The sequence below is a fragment of the Falco punctatus genome, assembly GCF_963210335.1.
Source record: "Falco punctatus genome assembly, chromosome: 6".
Taxonomy (NCBI): Eukaryota; Metazoa; Chordata; class Aves; order Falconiformes; family Falconidae; genus Falco; species Falco punctatus.
The window spans coordinates 47,931,980-47,950,717 of NC_137585.1; the positions used below are offsets into that span (position 1 = coordinate 47,931,980).

General features: G+C 39.6%; 1 protein-coding gene across 2 annotated transcripts in view; it reads right to left on the minus strand.

Annotated features, from left to right (window-relative positions):
• Window positions 1-18,738, minus strand: part of ZNF277 (zinc finger protein 277) — a 54,948-nt gene that overhangs the window by 23,282 nt on the left and 12,928 nt on the right. For both annotated transcript variants that reach the window (XM_080394183.1, XM_080394184.1), the window contains exons 2-4: window positions 9,285-9,483; window positions 6,082-6,170; window positions 4,031-4,113 (exon numbers count right to left, since the gene is read on the minus strand). In XM_080394183.1, the coding sequence (XP_080250309.1) occupies window positions 4,031-4,113; window positions 6,082-6,170; window positions 9,285-9,483 (371 nt within the window). The remainder of the gene's footprint in view (window positions 1-4,030; window positions 4,114-6,081; window positions 6,171-9,284; window positions 9,484-18,738) is intronic.

Genomic DNA, 18,738 nt, shown 5'->3' on the forward strand with positions numbered 1-18,738 from the left:
AAGACAGGAGAATAGCTGCAAACCTTACAGCAAGACAAGGCCAATGCTGCAGTAGGAAGTGTGTATTTTCAAAAAAATATGTTTGGGGTTTTTACCTTTTTTAGAAAAATCTTAAAGCTACGCCCAAGTGGCTTATACTGACACTGTCCCCCCTAGTATCTTAAGTTTTGCTGCCAGGACTTCATTGTCTGGTACTGCTTCACAACTACAAATTCTTTGTCAAGACTGTTTTTCCAAAAGACCGTATCTGTTCTGTATTACATAGCCTTGTCAGCTATTACAGCAAGCTGTGCTCTCTAACCTAGTTCAGGCTCATTCCTTGGCTTCTCTCAATACATCACAGTCACCATAATGCCTCTGCATGCCATCCACCTTGGCTAGCTCCCCTGCTGCAATACGGCCTGAAATATCCCTAAACTGGAGTTTCAAAACTGCAAAATGAAATGCTTCAGCTAGCACATTTTAAAGACAACATTTGTCCTTCTTTGGGCTTGCTGTTGGAGACAGTTAGGATTCAAAGGCTGCAGAAAAATCACTAAAAGTTGTATAATCCTGGTCTTTATTCTGCACCACTCACAAGAGCCCATTTGCCAGCTCACTCTTAACTGCTGGACTTGTCTTGAGGTAAAAGACTTTGCAAAGCAAAATAACTATTTAACTTGCAAGTCAACACTCAGAATGCAGCAAAAGGAAATGAAAAAATAAACTGACTTCATTGCTGTAACTAAAGTGGTGACTCCATTAGTCTCAACTACAGTTGCAGCTTGATTTCATAAAATCCTTCTGTTAAAACTGAAGATACAATTCTGATATTTAAACCAGCATTAATAGCAAAGACTATTTCACACCGTAATAAGAGTGCATACCTCTTTCTTTTCTAACTTAATTACTCTGCAAACAAAACCAGCACTTGCTTTGAGCTAAATCCTGCACTCTTTTCTAAATTTAAGGAAATATGTGTTTGCAGAGATGAGATGGCTCGCCTGCCAACAGTCTCTGCACTCCCTTGACACTGGTAGCAGAGAGAAGGCATAGTTGGAAAAGGACCGCATAGCACAAAACGCCACAAACCCAGAAACAAATACCCTTTAAAAAAAGAAAAACTACAGTCCAATGTATAGCAGCCAGGAGTTACTATTACAATACATGAGCTGCATGCTCAGTCATGACCCTCTTTCCTTCCTCAAAGCCACAAACAACATGATATGTGCTTGGGAAACTAACATCATTATGACACTGCATGCCCGCATGCAATACTCAAGATGCCTTTCATAACCTCAAAGGGATTTACAGGAAACGGAAAAAGTACAGAAAAGTGCAACAATCACGCACAGTGAAGAACCACAAAATAGACAGCTTGCTCAACCTCAATTCACTGAATCACTGAGGTTGCAAAGGACGTCTTGAGAGTAACTAGTCCAACCTCTATGCCAAAGCAGGGTCACCTGGAGCTGATTACCCAGAACTGTGTCTAGTTTTGTTTTGACTGTCTCCACAGATGAAAAGTCTACAACTTCTCTGGGCAAGTTGTTCCAGTGTTTGACCGCATTCATAGTAAAAAAGTGTCTTACTGTTTTCAGAGGGAATTTCCTGATTTTTATTTCATGCCCATTGCCTCTTGTCCTGTTGGTGGGCACTGCTGAGAAGAATTTGACTCCTTTGTTCCCATCAAGTATTTACACATACTGATAAGATACCTCTGTGAGCCTTGTCTTACGGGTTTAACAGTCCAAGCTCTCAGCCTCTCCTTGTATGAAGGTTGTTGCAGTCCCTTACTCATCTTTGTGACCCTGCACTGGAGTAGTCCGTAAGTAAGTCTGTATCTTTCTTGTACTGGGGGAGCCCAGCACTGGACCCAAAACTCCAGATGTGCCTCACCAGTGCTGAGTAGAGGGGAAGGATTGCCCGCCTTGACCTGCTGGCAACACTCTTCCTAATACAGCCCAGGATGCTGTTGGCCGCTTTTGCCATGAGCGTGTACTTCAGCACATGACTAACAAAAGACAAAAAGTAAGGTAGATAAGGTAGATAAATCAGGAAACAAATCATGAATGGTTTGGATAAGATTAAAGATTAATTGTTCACCACCTCTTCTAATATAAAAACCAGTCAAGTGTGAGGTGACAGGTTCAAACAGCTCAAATAGGTGGCTCTCTCCCAGTGTGTAGTTAAGCTGTGCAACTCAATACTGCAGACAGCTGTAGATCCTGGAAATTTGTGTGGATTAAGAATTGGAGGTTCATGAAAGAGAAATCTATTGTGTGAATAAACACAGATACAATGTTGCTGAATTAGGAAATTCTTGGGCTGCCAGTTGCTGGAGACTAGGAGAATACTTTGAGAAAGAATTACCACTCTGTCAGAAGGGGGGAAATACCACAGACACTTCACTGCTGTCATGGATAAGAGACTAATCTAGACAAACTTTTTTTATTGATCCAGGATGGCTTCTCTTATGATGAATTGGAAGAGAAGCATGCTAGGCATGAGTGTATCTACTGCTTTTTTCTGAGTCCATGCCAATCCAATGGACCTACACAGGAATGAAGATTTCAGCTAAGCCAGCTCCAAACCCGTGGGAAATCCTCAGTGGCAGAACTACCACAATCCTCCTTTGCAGAAGCTGGGATTCTGTGGAAAGCTGTGTAAAACTTGCACGTAACCGGTTCTAGGGATTCACTAGTCATGAGTCTTGAGCTGCAGAACATTACTTTAGCCAGCAAACTGAAACAGCACTCACAGGGCAGTTGAATCAGATGGATTTTGCCTGCCAATCCCAATTTTCCTGGGGACTAAAATTTGTTTTTTTGTAAGAACCTCCTTCATTCTGAATGTTTATGATTTAAGGTATCTTTAGTTGCATGCTGTGCACATACAGACTTGTACTAGAAACATACCAGAAGAAACAGCATAACAAAGAGTTAAAAGGTCTGTGTTGACAGTTCCCAGGACATAGCTGCCAGCAGTAAACTGAGGAAGATATTTATGTAAAGACTGTAAGGCCTGCACTCCAACACCTCACAGTACAGATGACTGGCCAGCAGAAGATCCTGCATCCTAACATAAGGAGACTGGCAACAAGGCCGCTACGTCTCACATAACATTCATTTTTAAATTAGTCCAACAGCAAAAACAGACTACAGACATGTATTTCAAACAAGAAAACAGCAAAAAAAACCCCAGTGGTCAGCAACCTGGACTAAGACTCGTGGAAGCTGAAGTCAGCAAGAGCTTAACATGAAGGACCACCCATTCAGAACTGACAACTCCTGAAAGATATGAGAGAACTGTCCAAAGTACTAGGTTGCCATCACTGAGCAAGAAGAACCAGAGCAGTTCATGAGGACTCAACATCTGGCATTTCTTGTCCTTTGCATCCCACAGAAACAATACTGGTCAGACTTCCTCTGCTCATGCACCATGCTGCCTGTGAGTATGCAGTTCATGAGGACTCAACATCTGGCATTTCTTGTCCTTTGCATCCCACAGAAACAATACTGGTCAGACTTCCTCTGCTCATGCACCGTGCTGCCTGTGAGTATGCGAGTGTGAATTCATGAAATCTGGGTAAGAGAGTGTGAATGCAAAAAACCAACATGTTTGAAGATTTTGTAAATAAGTATCACCTTCCCTTTTCACAGCATCCCACACTGAGTTTTATTTTGCTAATTTTCCTACATGTATATTATTACACAAAAGATAGTGTGTCAATGCATTGCAGATTCTTGCAAGAAAAAAAACTGTTCAGCACACTCAGCCTTTTTCAGTGCTCTGGGCTTATTTTCCACTCATGTGGAACACTGACATACAGCCTGTAAATTTATTCCAGGGGAAAATCTTTAAACAAGGCGTTTGTTTATGTTTGTGCAGCAGCCAGGGTAAAAGCTTAAAAAATATACAAAAAAATGAGAATTCTGCAGTCTAGCAAAAAACCCAGGACATGCTTTCACTTCAAAATGCCCACTGAGTTACCATATATTACACTACGGAACTGTTCACCTCAAAAAATGAAACAAGGGTAATTTCTTACCAGTCTTTTCTGTTGAAGCTGTTCTCTAAGTAATCTGTCTTCTGGTAAAACATCACATAGAAGAAAATAATTGTCCTGTTCTTCTGTTAAGAGATTAGGAAGTGTGTATAAAGAATGGGAAGTTGCAGCTGCTTTGACTGTTTTTGGCATATAATTTGCTAAACCTTTGGTATGTGTTAAGAATGTGAGAAAGCATTTTTAAATCCATAAAAGTCAGTTATTTTAATTTCATAATTTAATGAAACATGCTTAAAAATTTGTATATACATATTTACAAGACTTTTACATTATATATTTTGCAGCACAAAGACAAAAGTCTTGTATAGGTTTTCTCCACTACCAGCTTTACTCTTTTCTATGATGGTTATTTGGGAGACATAAAGCAATTTTCATCATTTACAGTATAAAGTCAGCATGAAAGAAACATGAAATCACCTTTAATTTCATCTTGCATGTGGGATTTTCAGTTATTTGCTTAAGTAATGGTCAGTTTCCAGTAGTTAATATCATTTGGTATAGCCTCCCCTTACCCTGACAGATCACATTACCATCAGATCTCGTTCCATCTGCCAATATGCACGACAACTGTTTAGCAACACTACTTCTGTGCTTCACCCAGAATTTACTTGTACTAACCTTTTACTATTTATGTTCATATCCAATTTAATAATAAAACAGATCTTATTCAAATAAATTACCTTAAAAATACTCAGCAGATAAGAAAACAAAAACGCAAATGCAAAATATTTTTGTAAGTTACTCATGTATTAATCAAAGGGTTATGTGGTTGGTGAACTGAAGTCACCATTATTAAGTCTTTTACAGTTTTAAACTTGCTAGATTTCAGCCTTTCCCATCTTTTCAAACAGAAGCCTGTGTGAAGTAAGACAAACCCCCTGATTCCTGAGCTATCAAATCTGAAGGAGCTAGCCATTAAAATTAACAAATTTGTTATCAAACAAATAAAAAAGTATGTTCATTGTCCTCTGGAAGAGCTATTGATTGTTTATAATTCTGGCAAGCTCAGACATCAGATGCTTGATTTGCAACTTTCAAACTGAGTGTTAATTGTTAACATTTCAGAAGCAAACCCATACTTATGTAAGAGAAACACAATTATGATATTTGGACTGATTTTCATGTTTTATAGAACTATTTTTCTTAAAATTAGTTTGAATAATTAAACCAATTTATTTTCATCCATTTTATACCCAGTTTCCACCTTCCATTCATCTCTGACACCAGCAGCATGCATTTCTTCCTCTCTGTAAAGCTCTCCATGGAGAATTAAAGATGTAGGAAAGCCCTAATGTTCTTTTATCTGCTTTCAGGTAAACTCTATTTCCCTGTTAGAAAAGGGGAAGCCAAAAAAATGAATCAGCCACTTCTGAGAAAAACACCTCCTTCGCACAGTCATCACTGTCCTTACGATGGAATGCCCCACTGTGCCAACACACCAGAACTGTGAAGTATGGTATGGCCTTTGGGCTTGTGCTGGAGCCCAGAAAGCAGCAGTCTTGGAGCCCAGAAAGTGGCAGTCTTTGTACCCCTGCTGTGAACATATTGTCTCCTAATACTCTCGGGACAGTAAGCACTGTGGCAGGGGAAAGGAAGGATGATTGCGGCCGTGATGAAGAGTTAGTGGCATCAGCAGGGGTGGCGGACAGAGTGAAGTCAGAAAAGACAAGTCACTGGAAATGTTTCTCCACATTTCTGGGAGAACTGTCACCAATTATTTACGCAGGGGGTACCAAAGCCTCCCCAGCCATGATGTAAGCAGCACTGCTTCTTAGGTCTCGATTTGCAACCGGCCCCACTTGGGCAGTGCATTTAAGCATGTATTGAGCTCATCCTCACACAGCACAGTGCTGAAGCACATGTTGCGATCCTTGGAAAAGGTAAGTTTGAATATGTGGTTAAGAGTTAAAACATCACTTCTGTGGTTTTCTGACCTGTGTCAGATTACTTCACACTTGGCTGATCAAAGCAGCAGTACATGCCAAATTGTCATATGATCTGGCCAACAGAGAGTAAGCAAGCGGCATACTTACCTAATGGAGCTTCTGAGTTTGTTCTTATCACGCTACAGAAGTCTGTGACGGGCTGTTCTGCAAACCTCCTCTTCCAGTATAAGATGTACCTTTGAAAATAAGGGAGACATGATTAGTAAAAAAGGAAACATTGAAAAAACTTTAATAAATAGTTGATCAGCTCTTGTATTTTCCATCTTCTAAATTCCAAAGTGCTTTGTGGATTTTTTTAAATTCCTGTCTCTCTTTTTCCTTCCTTTAATTTAATTTTCAAATTCATTAAATTCATTCAACTTCCATTAAAACTGGGTTTAACTATCCTGTCAGACAGAAATGCCATTCAGATGCATCTTTACTGAGAAGATATACTACAGAATACTCTCAAATTCCCAAAATATTGTGCTCTGTGTTCTACAAAATGCAGGCAGGAATCTGAAACCTGGTAAAAACATCAACTTGTCAAAAGTGAGGTTCTGGCAGGTCTCCTGTGGAGTTACAGTGAAAGCTGTAGCTTGGCAGACAACCAGAAAGAGAGAAAAATGAGGTCCCCAAACACCTGGGGGTGGGGTAGTAGACAGAATAAGGAAAGACCTAACTAAATTGAAGGTTTAACCCATCAACTAGAGTTGTTTAAAAACATTCTTCTGCTATCATTGTTTGTATTACAGCACCATCAACAGATCCCAACTGAGATTAGGTTTCTACTGAACTAAAAGCTACTGTCTAACCAAGAAGATATCATCACCTTCAATTATACGATGGATTAAGGATTCAAGCAATCCTTGTGCTAATTATTCAGAATCTTACTAAAAAAAATAATAATCTGAAAATGCTTAAGTGCGCACATATTTATACTTATGTCTCATGTGCATGATATGAATTATGCAAGAGTCAATAAGATAAAGGCTAACTGTTCAATGACAGCTTCCTATTGACATGCCAGCATACTAGGAAAAGAATCATAAAAAAATCAGATATCATTACTATGAGGACATTTCTAAATACTTGTAGCTTTTAATACCTGTGCCATCTAAAAGTGTACTTGCCACAGCTATCACATCCCACAGTGGTTCACATTTACTTCTATTTGCCATCTAACTCAATAGATAAGGACTTCAGCTGCAGCACGTACTTGTTTCTGCTAAGTCTGACATGGAGAGGATTAACCTCCAGTACAGCAGACAGCTAAGCACAGTGAAGCCAGCATGCATGGCTGAAGCTCATTCAGAAGCATCATTATATGTCAGAAACAGGCAAGCATTTTGTTGTCCCCTGCCTACTCCACTGTTGATAATGCACAATAAAACAGTCTTGCTGCTACATAGAACAGCAAGTCTTCCAGAATAAGCCATCCTTGATCTTTAAGGACATAAATGTGCAAATGAAGGGATTTCAAGACGTCATTTAGTCTATCCCCTGCACTGAAATTAATGAACATCATTCAGACAAACTCACCTAACCATAATCATCTGTGCTGTGAAGCTTACTGTTAAGGGATTTCATATCATAAGACTGAACCCAAATAATCAACGATCATATAAAGCAAATGCCTTGTCACACTTCCAGGGAGACAGAATAAGTGATTAGCGTCTATGAGTGATCATGTCCAGTCATGCAATGGAAACTTATTCCCCTTGTCTGTTCCCCTTGCCCTAATGCCAGCTTATCTTTATTCTTCGAAGATTATTAAAAAAAAAAGTAAAAAAAGTTTTCCATTAGCATTGCTCTCCTCTGGATTCTCCACTTGTAGTTCCGTCAAGAAAATGTATTCCTAAGACCGATTGTAACTCACTGCTAAGTATAAAAAAAAAATACTGTTTTTATAGTTATTTTCCACACTTCAGTTTAACACAGATTATACTTCCTTTTTCTGTATAGTATTAGATCATTCTATGTATAGCATAGTACTAGACTGTTTCACTGGTATTCAGTACAGCAAATAAGAGAAGGCACACTTCAGAGTAGCAACTCCATTTCACATCCTGGGGCCACATTCTATAAGATCTGGCTATCTTCCAACTGCATTAGCAGCAAAAAGAATCTAAATGCGCATTTTCTCAAAAAGGTGATTTTAAAATACATTTCTATTAACACAGAATAATCCTCTGAGCACTCTTAAACTAGTGGTCCATGACTGAGCAGCTCCAATCCTTTTATTTATCTGAAGAAGCTAGCATTATCTCCAAAGAACATTGCATTCTTGTACTGCCTGCTTTCAGCATAAAACCAAACTAAAACAAGTATCAGTTTTCAATTTTAAGCAATGTTAAGCTCATACATCTGAATAAGGATTTATATGACTTACATTTCTCTTCCTTAATTTCATCTTAATATTTCATCTTTTTTTGGCATCTTGATAGACAGAAGTTATTGACTTTGGCACAGAAGACCTACTAGAAAACTTTTTAGTTGAGAAATTATCCAGCTAACATTTAAACACCGTAACAGAACTATCTATAAACTGGCAGGTACCATCTAATCTACCACCTGGCCCATACATTGCTGTGTGTGAAAGCAAAATGCCAAGCAAGTGCCTTGTCCCTGAAGTTACAAGCCAGCTGGGACCATGCCAGCTACTGGAGGAAGTTAAGAGAGAGAAAGCCAAATGCGTCCCTGCTGAGATGATCAATGACACAGCTGGAGGAGTCACAGTTGTATGTAGATCACAGTGCTGTAAAGTATAGTCAAGGGTTAAATGTGATTTCTATGGGGAAATACTGGCATCCTTAAAATAGGGCAAATGAATTTCATTCCAGAATGTAAAAGATCCTCTACTGAGCAACTTCTGCATACAATACACAGCTTTAGGACATTGTACAGTGGTAGAAATAGCCTTGTCCTATACGAATAAAACCCCAGATTAGAAGAGTTAATTGTTTAGAATGTGCTTTACGAAATAAACAGCTTTCTGTTTGTACACAACTTCTTGATTAGTGACAGGACCTGAAAAGTCCCTAGGATATGTCAAAGAATGTCTAACACAGGAATTGCCCTGTATTCCAATATCAAGTCTCCTGGTCCCAGGAACATCTAGGGGTTGGACAGTAGAAGGGGTACAAGAAAACAGCCTTACAATCCTGCAACAAAAACTCATTGAAAAAGTAATAAAAATCCTCCCACAACATCCTACCGCTTTTTAAAGTACTTTAAAATGATGACCTCTAGTTTTCTGAAGGTTTCTATCTGCACACACACACACTCATTGTAAACAATATAACCCTTACCTTCTAAAATCTGCAACCAGTTTCACATCTGCTATGACAAGTTTGTGTTCAATGATCATGTGCTTCAGGAGCTGTTTTTGTTCTGCTAAGAGATAGTATTCTTTGCAGAAAATACAAGGCACATACGGAGAACCTTCTACAGCAGCAACACCACCTGGACTTTCTGGCAGAGACAGAGGCTCCAAAATACACTCCGTATCTAAAACAAATAAAAAAAATAATTAATTTTGACTAAGTGAATAAATCTACATTACTTGGAGGAGTACTTTTAGGCAGTACATGCAAAACCTGTTTTGCTGGGTCCCAGTTTTGTTGCATGGATCACTCCAACACAGTGCTTGGCAGTGAGATGACTGCATTATTTTCAAGAAGGACAGTGGGAGGTTAGCACAGGACAGTTCTCAAGTATCTGAGCCAACTGAAACTCCCAGCTGACATGAAGTCAAACAGACACAAGAGCTCTGCTTATTACCAAAGGAAGTTTTATGAGACACCTACTTTTCTTCCTCTCACTACCTAGTCTACCTGCCGGTATGAATGAAGCTACTCTCTTTGCCACATTCCTCATACTGTCAGGAAGGCTTTAGACTGTATAGCACAAACTGTTTTGTATGTTGATTTCTCCTAATTATACTTTTATTTATTGCACAATACTTCTATAATTTTCTGATTGACTCTTGAATGTCTGTACGCGTTTCTCGACTTTTTTTTCCTCATGAGTATCTCATTTACTGTTCTGTGACAAAGGAAAAGACTCTTCTTGATAAAGATTACTGCCACATCGAAGCTTGTGCCCACTGAAACACCTTCTTACTGCACAGATGTTGAGGAGGGGCGCAATGTAAAAGGGTCAATGGCCTGTGTTTGCACTATACTGCACCAATCAAACAGGTTGCTCAAACGGCAGAAGCACACACTGGTGAGTCAACGGCTTATGTTCTCCAGGTTCGCTGCTATTTGTAGTTCAACAAGTGGGTGGATTGCACAGTACTGCAGTAGTATTGCAAACAAGCAGACTGACCCAGGGTATATGTGTGTAGCAGTGTAAATTTGTAAGGCTCTTCCACCGGTATAAATTAATTTATTAAGAAACACTGTGTGATCAACAGATTTCAACAGCTGACCTCCCTAGCCTAACCAAATTCCAGTTGTCCAGAAATAAACCACGGGGTTCATTTCCCAAACAAATCATACCTCAGTCCTTGCTAAGAGTTTATCTTTGAAGCAAATGCCAATTTCAGTACGTATCTTTGATTTTAGCTACATCAGTTTTGGACAGCAAAAGGAGAGTAAAAGCATGCAGGAAAAGCTCCCCAATATTTCCCACACTTTGAGGATGAAAACTGAAAAAAAACCCCATCACGGGTCTCCTTGACTCTTGCGGTATGAAATTAACTTGTGCAGAAGGAGAATAAACTGTATGGATTCCTGCAGCAACATGATGCCTCTTGTAGAAAAATGAAATTTTACAAAATCATAGAATGGTTGAGGTTGGAAGGGACCTCTGCAGGCTCTCTGGTCGAATGCTCCTGCTCAAGCAGGGCCACCTAGAGCCAGTTGCTCAGGACCATGTCCAGATGGCTTTTGAGTATCTCCAAGGATGGAGACTCCACCTCCCTGGGCAACCTGTGCCAGTGCTCAGCCAGCCTCCCAGTGAAATTGTGTTTCCTGATGTTCAGAGGGAACTGCCTGGGTTCTAAAGAACTAAGAAAAAGGCCTTCTCCAAGTCTATTATTTTGTCATGCAGGAATTTTAAAATGGGTATGTTTAAAGGAACTTTAATAAACAATATTTACCAGATACAAGAATCAATGTATGACAACTTTCACCCTACAAAATTCACGTGTATGTATCATACATTGGCAACCACACTAAATCTGATAACCTGGTAACTTGTCCACATGGAAAATTTGATAAATAATTTTTTAAAAAACATAGCCATTTAGCTTTTTTCCCCTAGGAAAATAAGCTAATGGAACAGTGCTCCCCCCACCCCTGACTTTAAAAGAACCAAAGAAGCGTTACAGTTACAGAGATTGACCTGAGAAGCTCCTAAAAGTTCTGTGAAAAATTTCCATTCAGGTAAAGGAAGAGGCATGGAGAGGGAAATGAGATTGCCATCCATTGCACATGTTGTTCAGCAGTGGCCGGCGAGCCAGCGTGGACATGTGGTGCTCCAGAGCAGCCACAGCATGTACTGATGGCTGCCTGATGGGGTTGCTCCAGGGAACTGTCAGTAAGCTGGAGCTACCGGGAGCCACAAGTGAGAAGGGGTATAAAATCACAGGAAACACAGCTTCATCATTTCCATGCTGCTCCTGGAACAATGTATCTGCCATGTACAACTGTTGAGGCTTCTACTTAGGATGTCTGAAAAATAAAACTTCCTGGAAAGTCAGTGACTTGGCTGAAGACTGATGGCTGGGTTACACTGAATTCAGTTTATACCATAAAAAGCAGCACAGAGAGATGGCAGCAGGCAGAGCATGGCATTACCTGGAGCAATACAACTGCTGTTGACAATCTAACATTTTTCCTGTTGTAATTTTACCTGAGCTTCAGCCCATTCCCTTTCCCTAGACATTTCTTTATCAAACTGGCATTGTACAAGTTGTTCCTTTTTTTCCTACTTTAAGAATAGCAGCTGCTGCACTAAGTGCTAGAGCAGTCCTCATGATAGGGTCAGCTCTCCCAAGTAAAACTGCTGTTACCTGCAAGAATCTAGCTTTGTGTATTCTTAGAGTCAGTATTAGTTTTTAGGCTAAAGAATAATTAAAACATGTTTACTGAGAAAAGTAGAGCAACTTAATTTCCTTTGCAATTGCTGACTCTCACTGATGCCAAGAGAACTAAGAAGATACTCTGTCAGCCAGTTCAGCTGTGCCCAGTAAGCAGCTACACTGCTTTTTGTTCATTTTCAGTTTAGGTCTCTTGCAATGACCTATTTAAACATTTAGAAGTCCAAATAAACACGTGCCTATCATCTGCTTCAACAAACCAACTTTCAAGATAGGTGTGTATGGCAGGAACTGCTACTCAACATACACAAGGAGCTGATAAGAGTTATTTAGCATGAGTGCTCAGGAACAGCAATTGTTTGGGTTGGAAGAACAGAGCTGTTAATCTTTAATTGCAGTGGTGAGGAGCTGAAAGGAATAAACTGGGGTGAAGTTTTTTTTTGCTGCCCAAAGAGAGTAGCTAATACTAAAAGAGAATAAACTATAGACTACTGGACCAGTGTGGCAACTGCAGAGGCTTATGCAATTTATTTCAAAGGCACTTAAAGGAGGAGGTGAGGGGAAAAAAGAATTCATGAAAATATCTTTGTATTCATCTGCTGCAAAAAACACTGCACAAGAGAATAAATGCACAGAGCTGAACAAAGATGCACAGCCTTTAGCACAGCACTTAATGGACTAACACATAGCACAAGCCTCAAATGGTACAAATAAAGCTAAGCATATTATTGAAATCTCTGCAAAACCAGCTAATTTTGATTCTGTATATGGAGCAGAGTGGCCACAGGTACTGAAGAAAAGCTGTTAACTGAAGCACAGCTAAGGGCTAACATGGAAATAAAAAACCCTCAAGATAAACTTCTCAGACTCCACCAGGACTCCCACATTCACACATACTGGAAAATCAGGGGAAGGCAGTGAACTTTTCCCTTAAAATATACTGCTACAAGAATGACTTCACAGGGTCAGATTAAACATCCCTCTAGTGCAAGTGCCCTGGGTGACAATGGCAAGAAGCAATTACCTGGGGAAGTGTCTAAAAATAGGGCAAACAAATAGGAGTCACACAAATAGCATAGTCTTCCAGAAATCTGAGGGCTGAGAGTTTTAAGTCACAGGCTATACAAGTACCTCAGTTTAACAGCATTTTATGTTGGTTTTTGTGTTTTGGTTTGGGTTGGTTTTTTTCCCTCTCCATGGATTTTTTTCTACACTGTTTTAAACTGTTGGTCTTTTAACACCTACAAAAACCTGCAGCAACATTTCATGTTCTCCTAATGGTCCTTCATTCCTTGTTGTCCTTGCTCAGCTCTTGGCTACTTCTGCACTACCTTTCTTCATGTGCTGGGGTGAGGGGTTGCTTCAAAATGCTCGAGTGGAAGAAGATGGGTTTCTAAATGAGCACGGTTTTTTCTCAATCTGTTCTTTATTTCTTTTTTATTCCTAGCATTTGCTTGCTTTTAGGATCATTGAATTAACCACTGAATTATCTTCAAAGTCTCAGAGAAGCTGTGAATCAGGTGTTAATGTACAAGACAGTGGACATACTGTGTTCACTCCCATCTGTGTTTCTCTGCATTTATTAACACTGAATGGCACTTTTTTTTTTGTCCAGTTCACTCAAATACCATGATATTCTTCTGTAATGCTTCATTTGGCCCTCAAGCTTACCACTTGTGGGAAAAAAAAAGTCTATTAACAGCAAAATTTATCAGCTTCCTATTTGTGTCTGTGGTGAACAGTATAGGACCTAGCTCCCTATGAGAAGAGCCCTATAAAATCCATCCATTAAATTTCTGCCAAATCATCCTGTCACCACTGAATTTTCCTCCTCTGCCTAATGGAAAAACAGCGTGACTGTTACACAAACAGATACTCCAAAGTCTTCACAGAAAGCCCACCGAACTTAGGAACTAAGAAAATCCCTCTCTCATTCACAGAATTGACAGTTCACACCATGTTGTCCAACCTTTAACAGGACAGATAAAATTGTGGTCTTTTACAGCTAATTCAGAGCTAGAAAATGTAGAATAGTAGAAAGAAAAGACTAGAGGAATATATTCTTTGACAGCAAAGACTAAGAAATACACCCAGCTCTTCAGAGGAAAATAAAATGAATCCTTTGAAGACATCTGACAATGAGATGGTATAGAAAATGATTTGGATTACACAAATTACTTTCGAAACTAGAATGAGCACTATTTTTCTTTATACGCACCCATAGGATACCTAATGCAATGCAGTCCTGGTCCCTGCACAGGAATTCTACACACTGTTACAACAGTGATAAAAAGAAAATGAAATAAAAGGCTGCCTATTACAGTAATTATACGGCTTTATTTTAACTGTTGTTATAATATAGACTAGTTAATCTTCACAGCTAATGAAGCAACAGGGTCAAAATGCATTAATTTTCCTTACTGGAACATTTTTAGTTGAAAACACAATTGTTCTCAACTCAACACTAATGTTAGTTTGCACATTAAGTAAACATTAACACCCACACAGTTCTCATACAGAGTACAGCAGTACAGGCAATGTACTCTACCTGCACAATCACACATGGAATTACCACAGAGCAATACGCTGTGTAATTTTATGGCCAATTCAATAGATGTGTGAAAATGAAGGTAAGATTCAGCATTTAGAGATGAATTGTGAAAGGCAAAGTTCTCAGAGATGGTTTAGCCAGCATAACAGCTTGCTGCCACCAGAAAGAGAAGGGATGTCTTGTTATCCTGTCTTTCTCCACCTTACCCTACCACTGCAAACTATCTGCTATTGCCCTTGTGCTTGTGCTGGCTCCTAGGCTGGGCAAATCCTTTGAGGAGTCGATTCAAACTCTAACCAGACAGAACTACTCACTTCCCTTCTTTTTGCTTAATAATGTTGAAAATGCTCACTGAAGAGTCCACCACATACAAGAGCAAACTAAAAAGTGCATGGCGAGAAGCAGCAAGATGTAACAGGACCTTCCTCTTATCTCAACTTCCTCCTCTCTTCTCAGCTTAACAGCTTCAGCTGCTTCATGTAATTTTACCATAAGCATGCCTTAACAAAGTGTGCAACGTTCCTTCAAAAGCATTACACACAAAGGAAAAGAAAACACTTAAGATTTTATCACTATGCTTCCTAACAAGAACACCCAGCATGGACTTCAGTTTGCAAACCCTATTATTGCCAGCGTAGGCATATGTAACATACTAAATGCATTAAGAGCTGTCGTGCTCAGTTCTTCTTGGTCGCACATCTAACTGTGCTCTGACTAGATCTGGGGACACACTGAACGCTGCTGCATAAATTACATTCTCTACCTGGAAAGTGGAGGTACTGGGGTTCAGATCAATAACTTCACTGTTAGAGCTCCTAACTCACATGGCTTGGCCCTGGGGTACAACCTGCAGCTGTGACTCAAGCACCAGACTTTTGGGGGAGGCAAACCCCCCCAGCAGGCAAGTAGGGAGCCGAGGGAGGAACTCCCTCAATTAGTTTGCAGGGAATGATGAGGAGAGGGGCACTCGCATCCTTCTTTTTGAAGCTTTGCCCCCAGGTGAAAAGTAATGAGAGTCACAAGACTAGAACAAAAAGGAGATACAAGTCCAAAGACAAGGGTTTTTAACAAGGAAATAAGAACTCTAACTAATTTTAAAAAGATTTAGCATAAGATGAGGAATATTCTGAAAATTCAAAACTGTACATAGTCTGAGAAATGAAATGAGGAATTCATACAAATCAGGTTAAGACACATTTTTACAGGTTTCATGTATTTTTTTGCAGTTTATGGCACAACAACAGAGCTTCAGGTTGAAAAGTGTATTATGTAAATATAGACATGCAGAGTACATAAGCTCACTATTGGTAACACAAGGATAATGACACAAAATAAGAACATCTGCTGGAATGTTAAGTGTCTTTCTAATTAAGTCCAGTAGTTGAATGAATCAATTCATTACCAACAAGTCTGGTTTATTATCTCATTAATACAGCTGGTTAATATTATGAGGAGATTAGCACAGGAACTTGAAATGATCCTAAACCAAAAACGAACTCTACAAAGATATGCAGGCAAATAAGGGAGCCCAAACAATGAGTAAAAGACGGAGGTTTTCAGACATGTAAAGAACAAAGGGGAGAAAGAATGACAGGAAAACAAAAGACACCTAGCAAACCTGGCACTCCACACTAACAGCGTAACAGATGCTCACTGGAAAACAGGCTGAGCACCCTCCCCCAAGCTCACACTGATGGCAAAACCATTTAGTTATCAAAATGACCAGACCCCCAGCTATTGTAACATTAGGGAAACAAGCTGGATTCCTACAGGTAATTCTGCACAAAACAGTGCTGTGTTTAAAATTAGTTGGGAAATGAGTAGTTTTAAAGCTTTGTCTAGTATTCAAGGTTTTTTGAGCTATAACGAAAATGAGTATTGAGAAGCACTGGCTTGACACTTGAAATACACACATGACAGCTTCCAGTTTTGCAGCCTTGGCACTGCAGCATCTATTCGTTGGCACAGCAGCATTCCCTAATTTGTGGTCATATTCTTGGAAGAGATTTTATACTGATTACAGGATTTTTCCTTTGTTTTCTACAGTATAAAAGATGGATGACTAATGACTTGCCAAATAAACAGTATTCAAAAACAAAACTCAGAATAACAGAAATAAAACACGCTGTCATCATTCTCACCAATACTACATGCAAATATGTTCCTCAGTGAAAGAAGAATCAATGTACATTACCATTTCCTGCCTCTATATATTAAAGTGCTGAAGTACTTCCATTAAGTTGAATTGAGTCTGAGTTCATGAGGAATTATTTAGCTATTACTTCTGCTTGTTAACACGCTAAGACTGATATTTAGTTAAAATGTCCATGTGCTTTAGGAGACAACATATCCTCTAACTGCCCCCAAGATCAGTCAGTCTCAACCCTGCCCGGTTTTTCATTGAATGCAAATGGGCACTTCAAAAGAGTAGTTAATCCTACAGCTAAACCTTGTCAGTTTTACTGAAACCATACATATTCTGTAGCATCCACTGTCTGGAATATGAGAATTTTACTCCAGTCAAATGACAGCTTTAAGAAAAGCTGTGAGTTACCAAATCCTAATATCTCAGGACACAGTTTCTATAGAGCAGGTGTCTGCTGGGAGCTGGAACTAACAGAAATACAACTGTGCTTAATAGCCATATTTAACAGGGCTGCTCTGTCGGGGAGCTTAGGATGTTGCAGTTTCATTAGCATTAACAAGTGTTGCTATGGGTACCGGTGCACAGGCATCAGAACACAAGTGAATAGAAGGAGTGGGAAAGTGATTAATAAAAATATGAAGTGTTGGAATTTTAATAAAACAAAACCAATGTGCTTGCCAATAAGATCATGTTTAACTAATAGACTACATTATTGCCCAGTTCACCAGCAGATATATGCCGCTGCTTGTCGTCTTTCTGCTTAAGCCCAGACAATCCCCTGCATCAATAAAAATAAAGACTAGAGCAAAGCCACTGCTCTCACATCGAGAGGGACACACATGCACACACAGGAATTAAAGTGACCCTAATAAACATTCATAACAATATTTAATTGCTGATGTTAATATGCAATTTATAAATATTTAACATACTACAGCCAGGTTCTGTGCAAGCTCAGAGCCACATAACACCTCATGCCCATGTAAACGGCATGGAACTGCATTAGTATAACTAAATGCAGGCTTTGATATCTTGGTCACAAACATGAAACTATTTATTTATTTCAGAATGAAATTTCGAATAATTTTATTACACTCTTCAGAGCTACTCTGATTTTTAACGACTGTTGTTAAGCAAAATTAGGACCACTTCAGTTTACAGAATACCTGAAGGGTGAAAGTAGTACTGCAGGAGCATCTGTGTTATACTCAAAATACAAACCCAGTTCCTACTCTTAGCCAAACTAGGAAAACATGCCTTGCCCTAATTACTAAACAAATGTATGTTTACCCCCCTTTTTCCTCACCTTCCCTGTCCAACAGTTCGAATTAAAAAATGCACAACAACAGTAATCGCCACAAGTGACCACCCATGTGACGATTAATAGCAGAACTTCTGCTTTGCAGTTTCACTGCGCAGTGAAGGCTGTAGTTTGGACTCACAGCAGGTATTTCCTTGACTTTAGCAACATCTTTGAAATATCTGTCAAGTCCTAACACATCCACTCTCATCCACTTTTGCCAGTCAATAAATTCTTAGTGATTCCTTTGGAGGTGCCGTAGGACTTACTTGTGTGGCCTCCCTCAGCTACGGGTGCTGCTGTGGGCTTGCAGGACAGAACACACCTATTCCATATGAGCTGCACTGTGACTGGCATGCAGTTTTTCATTACTCTCATGGCCAAAACATGTTCTCAAGTTTCAGCCTGCCAGTCTCCCACACCTCTGCTATAGCTTCCCTTCTAACCCCACTCTGCCAGAGTCTTCCTCCTCTGAACACCTTCAGCACTCAAATCTCCTCAAGGGTGTGACAGGAATCAGGAAACCAAGTTCAGTTTAATTCCTTTACACAATTTTCCATAAAACTTAATTCTCTGTTTCCTGCCCACTACCCAAAACCTCTGCAGCACAGAGGTGGCACACGTATGAGTTACATCACCAGCCATCAGTCTCCCTTCACGCCTCAGCTCCCTCCTTCCAAGAACACTTGTTTATCTTAACCTTTGCCACACAAGCTCAC